The sequence below is a fragment of the Rhinopithecus bieti genome, unplaced genomic scaffold (assembly GCF_001698545.2).
Source record: "Rhinopithecus bieti isolate Rb0 unplaced genomic scaffold, ASM169854v2 scaffold_1058, whole genome shotgun sequence".
Classification (NCBI taxonomy): Eukaryota; Metazoa; Chordata; class Mammalia; order Primates; family Cercopithecidae; genus Rhinopithecus; species Rhinopithecus bieti.
In genome coordinates, this window is record NW_016803341.1 from 1,637,572 (window position 1) to 1,657,193 (window position 19,622).

The 19,622-nt window shown below is 43.4% G+C and overlaps 1 protein-coding gene across 3 annotated transcripts in view; it reads left to right on the forward strand.

Annotated features, from left to right (window-relative positions):
- EXOC6B (exocyst complex component 6B) overlaps positions 1-15,088 on the forward strand; it is a 713,614-nt gene extending 698,526 nt beyond the window's left edge. Inside the window, exons 21-23 of one of the 3 annotated variants that reach the window (XM_017876764.1) lie at positions 3,802-3,914; positions 5,083-5,094; positions 8,198-15,087. In XM_017876764.1, the coding sequence (XP_017732253.1) occupies positions 3,802-3,914; positions 5,083-5,094; positions 8,198-8,324 (252 nt within the window). In that variant the 3' untranslated portion in view covers positions 8,325-15,087. Of the gene's footprint in view, positions 1-3,801; positions 3,915-5,082; positions 5,095-8,197 lie in introns of all 3 variants that reach the window. The other 2 variants (XM_017876776.1, XM_017876771.1) reach the window with 2 other exon arrangements.
- Positions 15,089-19,622: the final 4,534 nt, after the last annotated feature.

The window sequence follows — 19,622 nt, forward strand, 5'->3', positions numbered from 1 at the left end:
GAGGGGGGGGGGGAGGGAGGGAGGGAGGGAGGGAGGGACTATATGGATAAATACTAGGAGGTACTATATGGATAAGTACTATATGGATAAGTACTATATGGATAAATAGGCCTGCTGGTTTTCTTGGCTGTTCATTCTAACACTGTTCTGTGGAATCCAGTAGAAGTGTGCCTCCAAGCAGCTCACTTAGTTAAATACCCTCAGACTTCACTCTCTGTCCATCTGTCTCAGAGAAGGCCATAAGACCTAGCTTGAGGCCACCCTAAAAGACTGTGGGAAGCAACATGACCCAGAGTGTGATCTATAGGCTCATGGTGGTTGAACTTAATAGACTTATGTAGCTTCCATGACTGTAGTGGAATAAATTAGATAGATTGTCATTCCAGAGCTCTTAGGCTCACCATTGGCATTGACTTTGGCAGGAAGACAAAAATGGAAATCCTTATGATGGTAGTGGCTGCCCTAAATGGCCCACCACTGCCATCCATCATGCTGGCTGCAGCAGGGTGGCAAGACCGGGGCTGCATGCTCCATGGAGCTGGTGGGAGTCAGGGAGCAGGCAGGAGCCCTACCCTCCTGGGCACAACTGCAGCCACCCAAACCATGGCTGTGGACCCAGGTGTCCCTGCACTCTTGGGGGCCTGGGAAGGCCCTCCCTGCCCTTGTAGGCTTGGAAGTGCCTGCTCCCACTGCATGGCTTCTCCCTGTTGTCAGTGCTGCTCCAGTCTTGGAGCAAAGTTGGGGCTGACCTCAAGTGCCATGAATGGGAGCAGAAAGCAGACAGGTTCCTGGGCAGAAGCGGGCAGGTCCCCAGTGAGGCCTGAAGGCTGGTGGCCAAGCTGCCAGTCTTGCGGACCAGAGTAGGGACTTGGCTGCCCGTGGACCAGATGGCTTGCACTTCCTCCCCTCTGAGGCCCATAAAAGCCCTGAGCTCAGCCAGAGCAGAGGAGAGGACAGAGAGACAGCAGAACGACCAGCTACAGAGAAGAGCCACTCTCTCTGCTGATAGCTGAACACTTATCAAGACGACCTGCCTGCAGAGAGGAGCAACCCTTTCTGCTAGAAGCTGAATACTTGCTGGGACACCCTGGCTACTGAGAGGAGCTTCCCACTGTGGGTCATCTCTGAGCTGTTCTATTGCTCAATTAATCTCTTCATTTTGCTCACCTTCCATTTGTCTGTGTACCTCATTCTTCCTGGTCGCAGGACAAGAACTTGAGACCTACTGAATGGTGAGGCTAAAAGAGCTGGGGTAACACAAACAGGGCTGAAACATACCCCCTGCTCGCCACATTGTGGGTGAAGAGAAGGAGAGAAGAGCTGCAGCTCTTTGTAGAGCCCAGACATGGGAGCTCCCTGAGCCAGAGCTGTGACTCCCTCTTTGGGGCCCTGTGGTTCCTGGCATCTCCAAGCTTCTGGGTGCTGCCACATTCCCCGGTGCCATCCAGGAAAGCTGCTTGCAGTACACCTGGTCCAGCTGCATTCGCACAGAGAATTGGTGTCCATGCTGGCACCTGGAGCTGCCCACCCCATGGCAGCACCCAGCGCATCTGACTGTACAGTGACCGGACCCCACACTTACACACACCCCTCGCTGCTCCACACCGGACTCCAGTGTCCCTGGCAGGCATGAGCTCAGCCTGCCAGGCCAAGTGGGTGTAACAAACCCAGTGGGCCAGAGCAAAACTCAGGCAAAGGTGCCACCAGCCACAGGTTTCCGGCCAGAAAAGCGACACCCCAAAGATCCCATAACTTAGAGCTAAGCCATGAACTTCTCTCCACTGTCCACTAGTGACTTCCCATGTGTCATTAACCAGAAATACATGGTAGTATTAGCAATAAATCAGAAGTACTAATACATTAATTCCAGCACAGAAATTAGGAATTCATTTAAAAAGAAGGTAATACATGCATGTATATGTCCATGTATGCTGAAAAAGTAGTATCTAAAATAGCTTTAAGAAATGATTTTCCAGTTTTCCAATTAGACTTTTTTGATATTCATTCACTTTTCTTATCGGCTCCTTAATAGGCAAATAGTAAAAGGCTTCCTAGGTTTTGTTTTTTTTTTAATTTTGTGAAAAAATTTTAATGGAAAAAAATGCTATCTTTTTTCATAGTTCTTTCCCTAGGAATTGCAGGAAAACATAGTGAAATGTGTAAAGCATAGTACTGGATGAACTTTAGAACAAGGGGTACTCTCAGTGTCTGTCGTGGAAGCAAGTAAAGAGGAGCTGTCTTGAGTGGTCTTTGAAGACCATAGGACAGAAATACTGATGCTAGAGTAGAAAGTCAAGAGAAATTCTCTTCTAAAGGAGAACTCTCTGAGGCCTTGGGTCAGCAGAAAGAAGTGGTAGAAGCCTTTTAACTTGCCAATGAAAATAGGCATGACCTGAAAATGGCCTGAGGGGCCGTTTGGGACCATCCTGGCCCAGACCAAGCAGCGTGCCTGTCTCTCCCCGACTCCTTCTCTCATCTCTAAAATCCCTTTCTTGGCTGAGGGTGTAGGGGCTTTTCTCAGTTTTAGATTTGAGACTTCAGCCATTTCTCATCCTGCTTCAGGAAGTTCATAACTGCTATTCTAAGAGAGTGGATGAAGTGGAGACTTGGCCAAATAGGGCAAGGCCCATACTGCCTGTTTGCCCAGCTGCATAGTGAAGACAGACATGGAGGAAGGTGTGCCTAGAGCCCAGGTTCTGGCATTGGATATGACTGCACTCTCAGCCTCTCTGCCTTTGTTCTGCACAGCCAGCCATCTACTTGTCCTCATCAGCAGTTACCTATCTCCTGGAAAGGGAGAAATGGAGAATGTCTTGAGTTAAAAGTACTGTAAGGGTTCTTCCTCTATGCAGTGATGTGAGTCTGGGACTGTGCCCCTTCTAGAAGCTTTTGTTTGTTTGTTTTACTTAGTTACAATTTTTGAATATTTGTTAGTGTGATGTCTGAGGCTAAAACTGGCTGGGAAGGAAAGCCTTTGACAAAAGTTTAGCTTCTTTCAGTCAAAATCTCCCCCAGTGTCAGAACTCAGCTCACCCTCAGAAAGCTCTCATTGTCTTTTCACACATCTAGCTCTTGGCACTTCTCTTTAACAGTGATAACCCAATTCTAGACTCTGTGTCCTCAATCATGGGCTAATCTACTATGGCCCAGATTTCATCTTCTCAGCCTGTGTCTGCATAGGCGTAACACATATTGCCTCTTAGAAATGCTACATGATCCATTTACGCCTTGGTTCAGTGTTTCTGTGTTGTCTGTGTGTCCTGTTTGTATATAGGCATGTATATACGTCTGTATTACCTAAGTCAGTGCAGCAAGTCAAAAAACTGATACTTGAACCCAGACCTTTTAACCTTGAAGTTCAAACAATTGCATATGTGGCACTGGACTACATCCACCTTTATCTGTTCTTTGTTGAATACTGAGAATGGTTCTTGGCATGTGGAAGGCATTTGATAAGTATTTATTAAATGAGTAAGTGAATGATTATTATGATATTATTATCATATTTGATTCAGTCTAGTGTTAGTTTCTTTACAGGGTTGCCTCTGAGAGCTAACTGCTGGCATATAGTCTTAGCAACGTTTCCATACTGCTTATGGCAGAGATAAGTCTGCCATCTAATGTTTACTCATTTATTTTCTTGGTTGAAAGAATAGTCTGAAGCTGTTCTTTTTCTTATTATATTTTAATTTTTATGTATCTAATTTATTAGCTGGTAGTGAAGGATGATGAAGTTTCTGGTATCTTGGTTTGTCTTGTCTGTCTGAATAATCCCTGGGGTGGGGTTTGGATATTTTACAGCTTTTGGATCTTTTCATCCAGTGGGATTGGTCAACCTACCTTGCTGACTATGGTCAGCCCAACTGCAAGTACCTCCGGGTAAACCCAGTGACTGCTCTGACCCTGCTAGAGAAGTGAGTATCTAGTCCAGTGGTCTGTGTTGGGAGGTGGGGAGACAGGGGTGGGGGTTTGGCATAGAAGATAATTTTGCCACTGCCAGTATCTTGAAAGATAGCCTTGTTCTGGAAGTTGCCATAGGCCATGGGTGCTGTCAACAATCTCAATCACTGGATTTGGCAAGCCAGTCTTCCTCTTGTGGCTTATTCATTCCTGAGCCCCCAACAAGCTAGGCCAAGTATGGATCAGAATTGGACTCTGACATTACCTTCTAGTTTAATGGGTCTTTTACTAGTGTCTCTTACTAGAGATGGCAACAGAAGAAAGAAAAATGGCTTGGTTTGGGGCTCAGGCCAGCCTGGTGAACAGAATGAGGCTGCTCTAGTCATCTGGGGTATGATGATGGATAGTGCAACTCCACAGAACAGATGGCTTCTCTGGTTCCTAGTAGAGAATCCCTGGAAATTATTGAGAATTATTGAAACCTTCATCTGTTCCCAACTCCCAGCCCCTGCCAGACTGAGCTTTATTGTGCTGACTATCCCAACAAAACTGTCTTGGAGAATGTGTCTGATTTTTGCCTTAGTCAGTCACTAGCCTGCAGAGGATTCCCTGCCACAGAACTGTAGCTTCTCTGAAGCAGAGGTGCTACCACTGAAAGTAAGTTAGGTAGCTCCAGGAAATCTCAGGGCTAATCAATATGTCACCCAGAAGCTGGGAAATGCTATGTATTACAGCCTGGCTCTGGCTTTGCTAATCTCTTAGAGAGCTGGCAGGTCAGAGACCAAGACCCACATAAAAAGGCAGGTTTCTCTTGGAATCTGAGAAACTAGTTAATCCCCAGCTACTTGGAAGAATGCCCTGCCTCTAGGCAGTGTAGGAAGTCTACATATATGGCCAGTCAGCCACATCTCAAATCCTAGGAAGGCAAGACTCAGAGTCCAGGAAGTCAGAGTGGAGCCTTAAGCAGAAGGAGAGGTCAAGGTCTATTCTTCTTACTATGTAATATGAAAGGGGGAAAAAAGGGGAAGAGGTGAAGGCAAGAGCATGATGCAGGGGTATGTATTTGGAGCCAAGAGACTAAAAACTCAGACTACAGTTTTCTTCTGACCACGTCAGAGATTGATGTTTCCATTTTTAACTTTGTTTCCCATGGTTCTCTCTCCCACTGACCTTCCTCCCTAGGATATCTAGAGAGTAAGTATATTATTCACTTGGGCCTTTTCCATCACTTTGAGGCAAGTCCTTCTGGTTTCCTCATTGACACTAATGACTACACTAAAATCCCTAGCCTCTGAGTTGTCCCCACCCTGACATACTAATCTACTAAACCAGCCTGGTGCCAACTGGCTGGCTGCCTTCTCTATCCTTGGCCCTTAGAGTGACCCTTGGCTTACTAATTCCTTTGGGGCTGGGAGTGGCGGCAGGGATTTTCTCCCATTGTGCCAGGTAAAGGGTTGTTCCCATTCAACCTCTTGGCACACTCAATACTCTTGCTAGTGTGGGGCCTGAAATAAAGCCCTGACCAAAGGGAGCTCCTCAGCAGCCTCCCCTACCTCTTGGTGGCTTTAAAATCTAGAGCCCGCATCTCTTATGGAAGACCCTTTATTAGAGGCAAGGCTTAATCCCACAGTTCTTGGTGCCAAGGTGAAAGAAGGGAACATTTTGACCTTTGACTTGGTGCTTAAATGGTCATATTTAATGGTCATTATGTGTCCTTCAAATGGGCTATGGAATTCCCTTTAGTTATTTACTTCTCTCAGCAGTCCTTTACTCTTCTGTTCCCAAGAATCTCTGGATCTAGGAAATACTGGCTCATTCACTTCCTATGGCTCAACAATAGTTGAAAATAATTAGCCTCTCCCTACCATTCTGGAGCGCTGGCCAGTAAAGAAGCTATGTGCTTAGCCCTAGCAATCAGAAGAGTTTAAAAGCTTCCTTCCAAACACAGTAGATCAAAGGGCATCCAGATCACTACAATCCATGTCTCCCAGCCTCATAGGAATTGACCCCTTTACCTGACCTATTCCTGCTTTTCCACAGCCAGCTCTACCATCAGATGTTGACTCCCCTTTTCAACCTGGCGCTTCTTAGCAGGGTGAAACGGAAAGACCCAAAGACCTGCTAAAGACATTTAGGGAAAAGAAGTGGCCCCTGCATCACTGAGAGGTGGCCATAGCTGTTAATAAAGTAGAACAGGATACTGGGCTTTCAGAATGGGATGGAAGGTGGGAGGGCTGACTTTCGGTTTTGGAGCATTCCTGAGTGGAAACCAGCAGGCCACCATTAGCCCTCAGGGTACTTGAGTTTATCTTTACAGTGCCTCGTTCCAACTCCAGGTCTTAATGACTGAGAAATTCTAGCCTCTGAGGCCAAAGACTACCCTCTTTCTCCTAGATATTACAGGAGCCTCCCTGTGGGAGCTGAAAGCCAGCAGGCTGCCTGTCTCTCAGCTGCTTCTAGGAGTCATGAAATTAATGATAATGTAGGATATTAAACTAAATGTCCTATGAATATAGGAAGTGGTTTTCTTCATTTCTTTTTGTTTGTTTTGTGTTGTTGATAATGTTTAGATATATAGTATACCCAGCAGAGGAAAGGGAATCTTTCCCTGGGACTATCTAAAACCAGGCCAGTTCCACAAACATAATTGTGCCACTAGTGTATAAGGGAACAAATACAGTAATTATCAGAGGCTTGAGGACCCTCATTCTTTCTCTTCAACTAGCGCAGTCACTTCCCCTTCTTCTTCCCCTCCAAGCACAGGCCTCCACATGTGGGTGATCATACCTTATATTCAGTGTTCTGAGTTTGCTTGATGAGTAATTCCAGCCTGAAGGCCTTTGAGCTTAGATCAGTGAGAGAATTCTTAATTAGTCTGTGGCTATCACTGTCAGCCAGAGCCATACAGCTGTGATGCTCATTAGAAACTTCTTGCCACATATAATGCCCTTATGGAATACATATATTGTAAATTTATATCATATATGCCAAACATAAATGCCCCTGTGGGATCTCTGGCCTTTTGACTCACTGGCCTCTAATCTGCTCCTCTGCAAAGGGCCACCCACAGTGGGGGAAAAAAATGGTGCAGGATTGACCAAAGTCCCCTGGGAAATATGCCTGGGGGCAATTTATAGCCTGGTGCCATGTTCCTTCCCTTTAGCCTGTCTCCATACAGCCCAGGGAGCAGTGAAGACAGAGGGCTGGCCCAGCTCTGGTGAAGACTGGTCCTATCCCAGAAAGAAATCTGTCTTGGCACTGTTCTCAATTGTCTAACACTGGAACTAGCTGTGGGATATGGGTCTGGTGTGCAGAGGCTAGGAGAAGAGTTAGTGGCCACCAATATATGTCAGGGATTGTGAGCCCTCTGCAGGGAATAGCAAATTCCTGAATTCTGTCACAATTGCTTAGTCAGACTTGGGGGTTCTGTGACCATCTCAACCTAGTCTTGGCTTTCTTGTCCATGTTTCCCCATTAGGGCTCTCTAACCTGAAAGAACCACTGGCCAGAATTGCCCGTGGTTCTAGAAATATGCCATCTGTGAAGCTTTAGCATGACCCAAAGGTCAAAGGTCCGGGGGTACAGACAGCCATTGAGGACTCAAGGGCTTTTCATGTAAAAAGCTCTGGTTTGTGGAGTGAGAGGATGGCCCAGCCCTTTGGCACATGCTTTCCTCAGCACCATACTCTCTTAGTCACCACACCGCCTATGTGCCGTTACCCTGAGACAAAAGGAAAAAGGTCAGTCAAGCCCTTAGTTTTGTTAGGGATGGGATAGAGTAGCCAGCTAGAGTGAGGTTTAGAAATACACAGTGGCCTTTGGTTATTCATGTTCTCTTGGAATTGCTAGTTAAGAACACTTTTCCTGCTTTACCTTTCAAATATTATCTCGAAGGTCCCATCAGGATTTAGTAGGTTCATGAGGTAATGAGTGGATCCTAGACATTCTATAAGGGTTTATTGACCAGCAGAGCTGTTCCGTGTCCCACACACCTATAGCACCTGCTGAGAGAAGGGAATGAATTAGGTGGAGCAGATAAAAGGGATAAGGAGATTGGCCCCTCCAAAGCTGGGTCTTGACCAGTTTCCAAAGGTGACTGAAGTTGAGAGAGATGTAGGTGCCAGAATGCCAGCTTCCTGATGAGTAGGTGAGTGTGGGCCTGACACTGGAGATATTCTGGACTCTCTCATTACTCTGGATAGTGGTTAAGATGCATTGCCATCCTGCCTCCTGCAGGTTCTCCTTCCACCATTGTTTCCTCAAACACGTTGCCCTTTTTCTTTCCTTCTCTGTTTAGGATGAAGGATACTAGCCGCAAGAACAACATGTTTGCACAGTTTCGGAAAAATGAGCGAGACAAGCAGAAACTCATTGACACTGTGGCCAAGCAGCTCCGAGGACTCATCAGCAGCCACCACTCATGAAGGGTGGCCTGGACCTACAGAGGCGACCTGCTGCAGCCCCTTTGTCTGGGATCCAACCCCAGCTGACCCTGCATTTGTGTATTCTTCTTCAAAGAGAGCATATGTATTTTTTTATTAACCCCTGTGCAGTATTCACATAACATTTCCCTATAGTAAAAGAGGCACAAGAATAAGCAAGTACATGAGATGTTGCTAGGCTGGGACTCAGGGGAAGTTATTACTACACTATCTGTGTTATCTTAGAGATGGTGGTATCATCAATCCCAGTGTGATGAACCACCTTCCATCCATGGCTCTAAAGCTTTAGGTCTGGGGCTTAGGAACCACAAAAAATGGGTATCTGGCACTGGGAGGTAGAGTGAATAAGCAAAAGGATACTAAAATATGTCCTGTTCACTCCTGGATGCCCATTCACCGCATAGATGAGGCTGATTCTTCTCAATGCAAGGAAAGGGCCTGGCCAACATTATTTAATACACTAAGGGGAGCTCTGGAGGGTCATCTCCTCAGTCTGCTGACTTTCACTGGCTTGTGAACAAACATGTCATATGGCAAGATGACAGCTTCATTCCAATCCCCCAAGCTTGGCAATTACTTTAGCCTAGATCTAACCTGAGGCTTTTACTGCAAATTTTTCTGGGGCAGGATACAGCTAAGTAGAGAGCGGTAATAATTGGATCCCATCTTTAACTGCAGATTGCCCCAACTCTAGGAGTGTTGAGTCTCAACCCAAGGAGTTTTTCTGGATCTTGAAAGCCAGTTTTCATGGAATCAGAGACCCAATGCCTTCCCTGCTCATCTCATTTCCTTCATTCACAGTCAGAGCATTTGGTTCAGGACATAAATCAACAGTTATTTCCATAGGTCTTCACAGAGCATCTGAGACTTAGCCTTCTCCAGTAATGCCATTGAAATAGTTCAGATTTCAGAAGCCTAAAAATGGCCCTTACCTTACCCTTAGGTGAAACCTGAGGATTAGTTGTGATTGTTCCTTTATGTTTTAAAACCAGTGTTTTTGGCTATGATCTTCAAGGAAATGTCACCAGCTCTGCACTGTGGGGGCAGCCATGACTGGACTGGATGCATCTAGGGATGGAGACATTGTTACCATAAAGTCATCAGAGCCAGCCATGGCTTGTGATTTGTTGCCTCTGGCCCAACTGTCCTTCACTAAATAATATCCTAGATATTATTTTGTCGTTGAAGCCCAAGGTTCCCATCCTCTTTTGAGATCCCCAAAGCCATCTTTGGCTTTGTCTGAGAAAGATTGCCTATAATCCTATCCTCCAAACTCTAAAGCCTGGAGCAGCTTAGCTTGGAGGCTGCATTCATTGTCCCAGATGGACTCCTGAGACTTAATACAAGGGCTTTGCTATGAAGTCAGTCAGGGGAAACTGTACTTTAAGATACTTCAGAAAGATGCTACTATGGCTACTGGCAAGAGTATAATTGCGCATCACCAAACAATGACAAATAAGCCACACAGGACTTTCCAGCTTGGATTGGTGGGAGGAGAGATTTATCAAACAGAATTCTTCACTACCTTTGTCAGCTACTGAGTTGCTTCTGGGGAGGGAAGCACTTCCTTGCCCCCCACCACCCTCAACCCCTCTACCTCACCATATTCTATCACATCTTGATAGTCATGGGGAAGAGGATGTGCACACAGACATACAAACTTCCTCAAAACTGGAGAGACCAGGCTACATGTGAGCTCACAGACGCCTGCTGCAGCTCATCCTGAGGGCTGGGTGGTTGGCCAGGGTTTCAGGATGAGGGTAAGGGATGAGCACTGCCACCCAGAACTTGATAAGCCAAGAGAAGGCAGGAGCCAAAATGGCATCGCCAAGCTCTTGTCTTTGTTGAAACAAGTGAGAAACGATTATATTAATCTGAAGTTCTATTGCTTGAGAAGGGTTAAAAACGCTTTTCTTCACTAGTATCCCCTTTGTAGCAAGATCTCTTCAGCTTTAAGTACTGAGAGACTTTGAAGTGGAAATGGAGAGACATGTAAGCATGCCACAGTGTTTATCTTTAGAGGATCATCATTGCTGGTCTCATCCCAAACCTCTGCCTTGGAAGAACTGTGCTATAGAGGAAAAGGTGAACAAGGTGGAGGAATAGGGTTTATTCTGCACAGAAGTCCCCTGAAAGAAAAAGCTTATTCAAGCTCAATATATAAAGATGGACCCTTTGATATATCTTCTCTCCATTCTTAGTCTATCTAACTAAAAGCAACATGCAGCTACTGAGTTGTATGTAGAGACATAGTCTTGGTTGGACAGGGAAGATAAAAACCGGGACCAGCAATGTCAAGTTTTTGAATTAGAAAAGTGGAATGTTTTTAGTTTTGTCTATAGACTTGTAGCTGGGCCAACCCTTGAGAGGACTTGTGCAAAGCATGTGTGCCCATACCCATCAGACTCTTCAGATATGGCGTCAAATACCTACAGATATGGAAACCCTGGAGGGCTTCAATAAGAGGGCAAGCACACAGATGGCTAGAAGCCCATATGGCTTTTGGTCAGGATGAACCCTTGGCCAAGTTCCTGGGGAAACCAGGTCTATGTTCCTGAAGGGACAGTCCAGTTTGGGACCCTATTAGGTTTCAGTAGTAATATAGGCTGCTTGCATGATTTTAACATTCATAGGAAAAATCTCTTTGAGCAGGCTGTAAATGAAGCTGTTGCAGGAAGGAAGGAATAGGACCTGAAAATGGGAACCAGGAAGTGAGACCCTGTTGGCAAAGGGAATGAACAGCTTCCAGGGTGCATTGCCCAGTGTTTTCATTGCATACCAGTCCTCCAAGTCAGTCTAGCCTTACTGTACACTTGACAAGTGCTTACTCAGCAAGTCACAGACCCACGGCCTTTTATCTCTCAAGATTGGCTTTGGCCATGACCTTCCTCGTCAGGCCTCTGAGCACACTCTCTAGGGACTGCTGCAGAAATTCCCCTACCTTAGCCTCCCTTCTCCCAGGATTCCTCTCTTGACTGCAACTGCCTCTTCTTCTTCTTCTTTTTTTTTTTTTTTTTTTTGCCTGCATTCACAAGTACTTTTCACAAAGGTGTTGGAAATGGCGTTTTTATTTTGCACAGATAGTTGCACATTTATAGAGAAAATTAGGAAAGTCCATTTTTAACTCTGAAGGGAACTTTTTTCTCTAAAACTTACTAGTAAGTTTTACTAGTAAAACTTTACTAGTAAAGCTACTGATATGGATGGGCCGCATGGTTAGGGGAAATCTCCTCTGTGAAAAGAGCATGTTTATTCCTCTTGTACATTTTCCTCTTTTAACTGCTATTAAACAAGAAAGCCTACATACCTGTTTCAAAAGCCACGGTGTTGTCTCATGGGTATTTTGTTCTTCCATCCCATTTGCAGAGTGCAACTGTGGTTGGTGAACTGGATGACTGACATTGGATCCCCACTCAGCTAGACTGAGGACTAGAGCAGGTGAGAGCCTAGTGGGGAAGAGAAAGCCTACCTTCCACACAAAGCAAGGAGCCGTACTGTGGCCTTGGAAACATCCCTAACCCCTGGGTTAGGTTTTTTTCCTGCTTATGCACCTAACACTGACATCATCATCAAGAAGAACTTTTTGAACTGCTTGAGTTAAGTGGAGCACTGGGCTAGGCAACTTGGAACCCAATGTTGAACACTAGCCCTGCCAAGGAAAGGCTCCCAGTCAAGATGGAGTGATGTAGGATTATCCAGAACAAGGCCATGCTGGAGAAAAGGGAGAGATGAGCCTATTTTAGACTCAGTGCAGGAGGGGTACAGTCATCCTGGCCTAGTGGAGGAAAGGGTCTGGTTAGGAAAGACAGCTCAGAAGAAGCAGGATGTTAATTAGCTGGGCCTTGAAGGGGAATGCAAGTCAAATTTTGTGAAGTCATAGGAAAGAGTATTTTTGGTGCAGACCACATTAGAGTACAATGTTGGCATGAGCCTGGTATGTTCTGGGATGTAATGAAGAACCTCCTAGGCACATCTGGAACCATGGTAAGTAAGACCAGCAATGCCAGTGTAGCAATGCCCAGCCTGCTTGCCCTCCAGGCTAGCACACAAGCAATGGGAATAGACTAGAAACAGTTTTCTTCAGTAAGATATCTGACTGCTGCAACTGGGCTTTCATGCCCGAGACCTGGGCTTTAATCTCTGCAATGCCACTTACTAGCCTCTGACCTTGAACAATTACTCAACAAACTCCCTAAATGTCATCATCCTCATCCATGAAAGCAGAATGGTAGTCTCCAACTTACAAGTTTGTTGTGAAGTGTAAATGAGCTGTGGAAGGTCAAAATGCTTAGCCAGTATCACATCGAGCAATAGTCTATGCAATATTTAAGGCCTTTTCCTCCCTACCTTCCAATTCCACAACATGCCTCATGGCTGAGCAAGGGACAAAGGTGTCCAGGGCTTCTCTGCCTCCTGACATCCTCTCCCCAAGTCCACTACAGGGTTGGTGATAGCCATGCCCCACAAGCACCTGTATATGAAACAGAGGGACATGCCTTTCAAATCAGCCAGCCACCTGGCTCTGAGGACAGCCTATCCTCAACACTACCTGGAACCTTCTCTACTCTCGCTTTGGTTCCAAAACTTATACCTTCTTCTATTGGGAGTTCTTAACCGGGTGTCCAAGAACCATCACAGATGTGTGTGTGTGTTTGCATGTATGTGTGCATGCCACCCATTTTTTTCTGGAAAGAAGGTTCATGGCTTTCATCAATGTCTAAGAGAGATTCATGACTAAAATATTGAATAATAACCAAATCCCTTCAGACATGTAGCTCTCCTCGTGGGGGAAAAGCCAGAAGCTCTAAGCAGTGACCCTTCTCCCTGCCTCATAGAGCTCTGACAGATTTTTCAAGCCCTGCTGGTCTGCCACCCACCTTCTCCAGAAGCCTCCCCCTGAACCCCATGTCACACCTAAAGATTGGTGAAACCACTGCTCCTGGCTTTCAGCATGCTGGGGTCCTGAGGGGGAACAGGAGGACTCTGCACTCCTGAAAACACAGAGGCTTCCAGCTGGTTGGGGAGATGACAGAGTTCAGTACAGAGACTTGGACTATAACAGTCAAACAACCTGACTTACCCCAGAACATTTCCCACAGCCTCAGTACTGACTCTTATGACTTCCGGCCCAAGGCCTTGTCCAGAGAGAGACCAGTAACCCTGTGGGGTGCTCTGAGGCAGAAAAACAAAGCAAATCAAAACAGCCCAGGGAAGGATGTGAAGCAGTCACCACCTTGCCCCTTTTCTCACAGCTGGACTTCTTATCTGCCTGCCAGACAGATGCGGATGGGGAATAGCTGGTGGGAGATAAGAGGAGGCAGGGAAAGAAAGTGCCAAACCCTTTCCCCAGAGGCCTCATTTTGAATTTAATGGACAGAGTTTGCCAGGAATGAGAGAGGCTACAGGCCCTAGGGACCAGAAGACAAAGGCTCTTGAGGAAGTGCAAGGGGGAGGAGGAGAGGAGTGAGGGCCAGGCATTGTGTGGGAGAGCTACCCCTCTATCTGTTTCAATCGCTGGTGGGGTTAGGGTTACCCTGCATTTGGGGCCCCAGCTGCTTTGTGGGGTCTGTGACATCAGCTGTTGTGATGGTAATGGATGGGCCTCTCGCAGGGGGCACCCCCTCCTTGGCCAGCCCCTAGAGAAGATAGAAGCTTCTGTCCCCTCAGGGTGGGGCCAGCTGGGGCCCAGAATCGGACCCAAGACAACAGCCCCCCTCCTACCAATCTGAACCCACTGCTAAGTGTAACTTCCAAGCCCAAGCTGTGACCTTCCTCTCTCCAGAGCTCCAGAAAAGGAATGGAATCTGAACATTGAGACGCTTTTCTGGCCCTAAACAATCCTCCCATTCTCTAGGCTCAATGATGGGTCTATTTCCTCCTGTAAATGGGTCTCGTAATCTTCAACTTTTACCTTTGCTTCTAAGGGTAATTAATTGGATCTGCCTCTTGTTCTCCCCACACACTCCCCTCTCTGTTACAAGGCTCAGGTTATGCTGGGTAGATGGCTTTCTTTTTATTCCATGGGGTGCTTATTCTTAAAGCCGATGGAGTAAGGCCCTGCCCTCTCCAGTGATCCCCTTTTCCAGAGAAGCCTGCTGGGGAAGCACCACTTCCGTGGGTACTTGTAAGGGGCCTATGACTGCACCAGCCAAAGGCTTTTCAGATAGCCAGTTTTAAGCAGCCATTCAGCTTTTTCCCAAGATTTTAGGGAAGGCATTTTCATGTAACACTCTCAGAAGCAAAGTGGGAATTTATTGGTGGTCTGGACACTGGAGACAGGGAGGCAAAGATGGGCAGCAGCTAGTCCAGCAAATGGCACATGGGCACTCATGGTCAAATAAATGAGATTTTCAGAGGGGCAATCATGTGCAAACGTGGGGGCTGTGAGAGCAGTACCCTTGCTGGGAGGACTATTTTACCATTGGCATTGTTTAGAATTGCCAACATAGAGTAAATAACAAAAAAAGCAAGCCAACTTTTAGTCTGTTTTCATTGTGGTTTTAAATTTTTCAACAAACATGTACCATCCTATCCTTGTCATGCCACAGAGTAGGGAACAGGTTGAAAATAGGTTAAGAGTCAGGTGAGAAACCAAAGTGGCAGTTTAATTCCTGATGGGCAGGATGTGGTCCTGGTGGTAGTGATAAGTGTGTGTGTACATGAGTATTGTGTATGAGTATGTGGGTATCATACAGAATTAGAGCTTTCTCCACTGAACCCTAATCCCATTTCCCACATCAGATCACTGTTAATAGTATGATGATATTCTGTCCAATTATTTTAATCTGTATATACTGTCATAAAATTATCATCATAGTCTATTTATTACAGTTTTACTTTTTACTTAATTTATCTGAAATATATTTCATTGGCAACATACAGAATTTCTTCATTCTTTATGAAGCCCATAAAGTTCTTCCATTGCATGAATCTACCATGAGTTTATTTACGGTTCTGAATTAATGAATATCGAGAATGCTTCCAGTATTCCACTCTTATAAACAATACTGCGAGATATTTGTATACATCTTTGCCTACTTGCTTAGGTATTTCCGTAGCATACAATTTCAGGAGTGGAATTGGTTGGTTAAAAGCGATGAATATTGGCCGGGTGCAGTGGCTCACACCTGTAATCCCAGCACTTTGGGAATTGCAGCGCTTTGGGAAGCCAAGGCAGGCGGATCACCTGAAGTCAGGAGTTCAAGACCAGCCTGGCCAAAATGGTGAAACCCTGTCTCTACTAAAAATACAAAAATTAGCCTGGCATGATGGTGGGCACATGTAATCCCAGCTACTCGGGAGGCTGAGGCAGGAGAATCACTTGAACCTGGCAGGCGGAGGTTGCAGTGAGCTGAGATCTGGCCACTGCACTCCAGCCTATGTGACAGAGTGATACTGTCTCAAAAAACAAAACAAAACAAACAAACAAACAAAAACAAAAAACCTATGAGTATTTAAATGTTAATAGAAAGTATATAATTACTCTTTTGAAAATCACCAATTTACACTTTCTCCAATAAGTAATGAGAGAATCTGTCTCCCTATGAATTCTCAGTCCTACATAATATTAATGTTTTTTTCCATTTTTGTCAGCCTTTCAAGTGAAAAATCATTTTCCTTTGTTCTTATTTACTTTTCTTTAATTTATAGTGAACTTAAGTATCTATTGATATTGTCTGTTGGTTATTTGTATTTCCTCTTGTATGAACTATTGAGATAGTCTGCCTTTTAAAAAATTAGGTTATTTTCTTTTCATATTGATTTGTAGTTCTTTGTTTTAGGGATTTTAGCTATTTGGCATTTGCATTGCTAATATTTTCCTAGTTTGTCTTTTGAGTTTGTTCATTGGTTCATATTAGTTAGAACCCTTTATTTTGCAGGTAACAAAAAACCCAATTCAGAAAATATTTACCGACCGAAAATCCAAAGGTGATTCAGGGTTAGTATGATTCAATGACTTAAAAAAATGTGAAGACTGTTTCCTTTCCTCCCCTCTACTCTGCCTTTTATGGTAAGAAGACCATCCTAAATCTCACTTCCCTCATGGTGCCTAATTGGCTGTCATTTTTCTAGATTTCACATCCCCACACTACATTGTACAGAAACTTCCAGTGGCTCTCTTAGAAGAGCAAGGAATTTTTTAATCCAATAAGCCTCCAATATTGAGAATCCTAAATTGGATTATATGTCATTCTTTTTTATCAGGAGCATGTCATGAATTTACTGCTTTTATCAGGGTTACTTGAACCAATCACTGTGGCAAGGGCAACAAGATTACCTTGATAGGTTAAAACAATCAACTCTCACCCTTGGAATTTAGACTAAGGAGGTATGGATACCCTACCCCCAAACAAACTGCGTAGCATCCACACAATGGGGAAGACAGTGGAAAGAATGTGGAGAAGACAGCCTCAATATTCACAATATGGTATTTTTTGCTGTATAGAATGTTTTTGTTTTCTCTTCTTTTTTTTTTTTTTTTTTTTCTTTTTTGAGACAAGGTCTCACTCTGTCACCCAGACAGGAGTGCGGTGGCATGATCAAGGCTTACTGCAGCCTTGACTTCCCTGGCTCAAGCAAATCCTCCCACCTCAGCCTCCAGAGTAGCTGATGCTACAGGCATGTACCACCATGCCCACCTAATTTTTTTTTTTATTTTTTGTAGAGATAGGGGTCTCACTTTGTTGCCCAGGCTGTTCTCAAACTCCTAGACTCAAGTGATCCTCCCACCTCAGCCTCCCAATGTACTGGGGATTACAAGCATGACCCATCACACCTGGCTGGATTTTCATTCTTGAAATGTCAAATTACAAGGCTTTTCCTTTATGATGTTTAGATTTCATGTTATACTTAGATTTCCCCACTTCAAAATCATAGAAATATTGGCCCGTGTTTTCTTCTGATACTTCATTTTTAATATATTAATCATTTATCAATTTGAAATTTCCTTTGATGTGAGGAGCATGGTTAGGGATCCAGCATTTTCTTTTTTCCAAATGGCTAACTAGTTGTCTGTAACATCATTGATTAATTTTAAAATGTCATCTTTATCATATATTTAATCCATATTTATATTTGATCTATTTCTGGATTTTCTTTATGGTCTCATGATCATTCTGTTTCTGAGCCATTACCAAATTGTTTTAATTACCATATCTGCGTAATCTGTTTTAATATCTAGTAGCCCATTCCTATTAGAGGAAATACACCACACTTTCCTCTTTCAGAATGTTCCCAGATATTTATTCTTCCAGGTTAATTTTATAATTTTTTTCATTTCCAGTGTTCTATTTTGATTTGATTGGAGTTGCATTGAATTTATAAAATAATTTACAGGTTAAGGACATATTTGTAACACAAAGCCTGCCTATGCAAGGCCCTGTGCATTTATTCATCACATTCACATTCCTCAAACAGTTTAACATATTCTGCATTTGGATTCTTCACATTTCTTACTTAGTACAATCATAAATGTTTTATGTTTTCATTACTGTTAAAAATGAGATCTCCTCATTCGTGTTCTATGTGTTCTTTTTGTTTTAATTGCAAAAGTAATATGTACTCATCTATCAGACTGGCAAAAATCTTAAAGTCTGATATTACCAATTATTGATGAGGATATGTAGGAACAGGATCTCATAAAGGTGGGAAGATAAATGAATATACCTACTTCACAGAGAAGCTTGGTGGTACCAATCCAAATCCCTTACTGGCAATTCAGAAACTGAAAAAGCTCATTCTTTCTTTACTGATTTGGTGCAAAATCTGACCTGATGAGAAGTTATATATCATCTGTATTTATCCCACTTAATGTGGATATTTATACTTTTCAACACAGAAAAAGTAATATATTTGATTATGTCTATTTCCCAAACCTTACTGAGGGTGTTTTATATGGCACATATGCCGTATTGCCTTTCTGAAATTCAATAAATCTTATCCTGAAACATATCTGGCCCCAAGGGTTTTGAACAACGTATTGTGGACTTGTATCTAGTAGAATTAAACATGTGCATATCTTAGAGAAATCTATCCACATGTGCACAAGGAGACATGTATAAGAATGTTTATTACAGCACTGTTTGTAACGATGAATAATTAGAAATAACCTAAATGTTCATCAGTGGGAAAATAGATAAATTGTGATATATTAATCTAATAGAATACTATACAGCAGTTAAAGTGAACTATTACATGGGTCAACATGAATAAATATTTTTTAGAGTTATTGAATTTTTTTAAAAAAGTTGAATTATAGATAACAATACAATACAATTCAAACTTTAAAAATGTGCATGAGGATGATAAACACCAAATTTGGTATAGCAGTTATCTCTGCAGAGGGAGAAAAAAATGAGGGACATGGGGTACAAAGTAGGCTTTTAACTTTATAAAGTCTAATTTCTTTTTTAAAATTAAGTGAATATAGCAAAATGTTGAAATGTTTTCACAAATAGATTTGTATTCCACATAATGTTCTCAGTCTTTTTAGTGGCTACATAGTATTCCTCAGTGTGACTGTACCTTAATTTTTTAGCCATTTCTTCATTATTTAACTTGCTTTTACTTGGTAATCATTACAAGAACTACTGAAGCAAACATCTTTGATATCTTTTTGCATATATACAAACATTCTCTAGATCAGTAATGTTAATTGTCTTTTTTTTTTTAATAAAAGAAAGGCTGTACCAGTTTATACCCTTACCAACAACATGGGAGAGGGTCCATTTCCCCATACCCTCAGTAAGACTGTCAAACTGGAGTGAGGAGAAATGGCATATTAATTTTCAATTGCCAGTTTCTGTTGGGCTGAATCATCTTTCCACATCTCAGCCATTTTTAGTTATTGTCAATAACTTGCCTGTTGATAACTTCACCAATTAGAAATATGTTCAGCTACTCATTCAAAATGTCATATAAGTGCAGTAAATAATTGGGTAGGGTTTTTTCTGGTTTGGGGGCTTTTGGAGTTTTTTTTGTTTTGTTTTTGTTTTTTGAAGTATGAAGAATTCTGGAGGTTTAACCATAAATGATACAGGATTGGAGCAACAGAGACCTAGACACTCTCGGTCTTTTTGTTCTGTCATCCTTAGTATGTTGATCATTTAATAGACACAGAAGAGCTGCTTCACCTCCAGACATCACAGTCACTTTCCAGGCAGGAAAAAGAAAAAAAAGAGATGAAGAGCCATGCAGGCTGAATCCCTTTCTTTTTTTTTAATTTTTTTTTTTATTATTATTATACTTTAAGTTCTAGGGTACATGTGCATAACGTGCAGG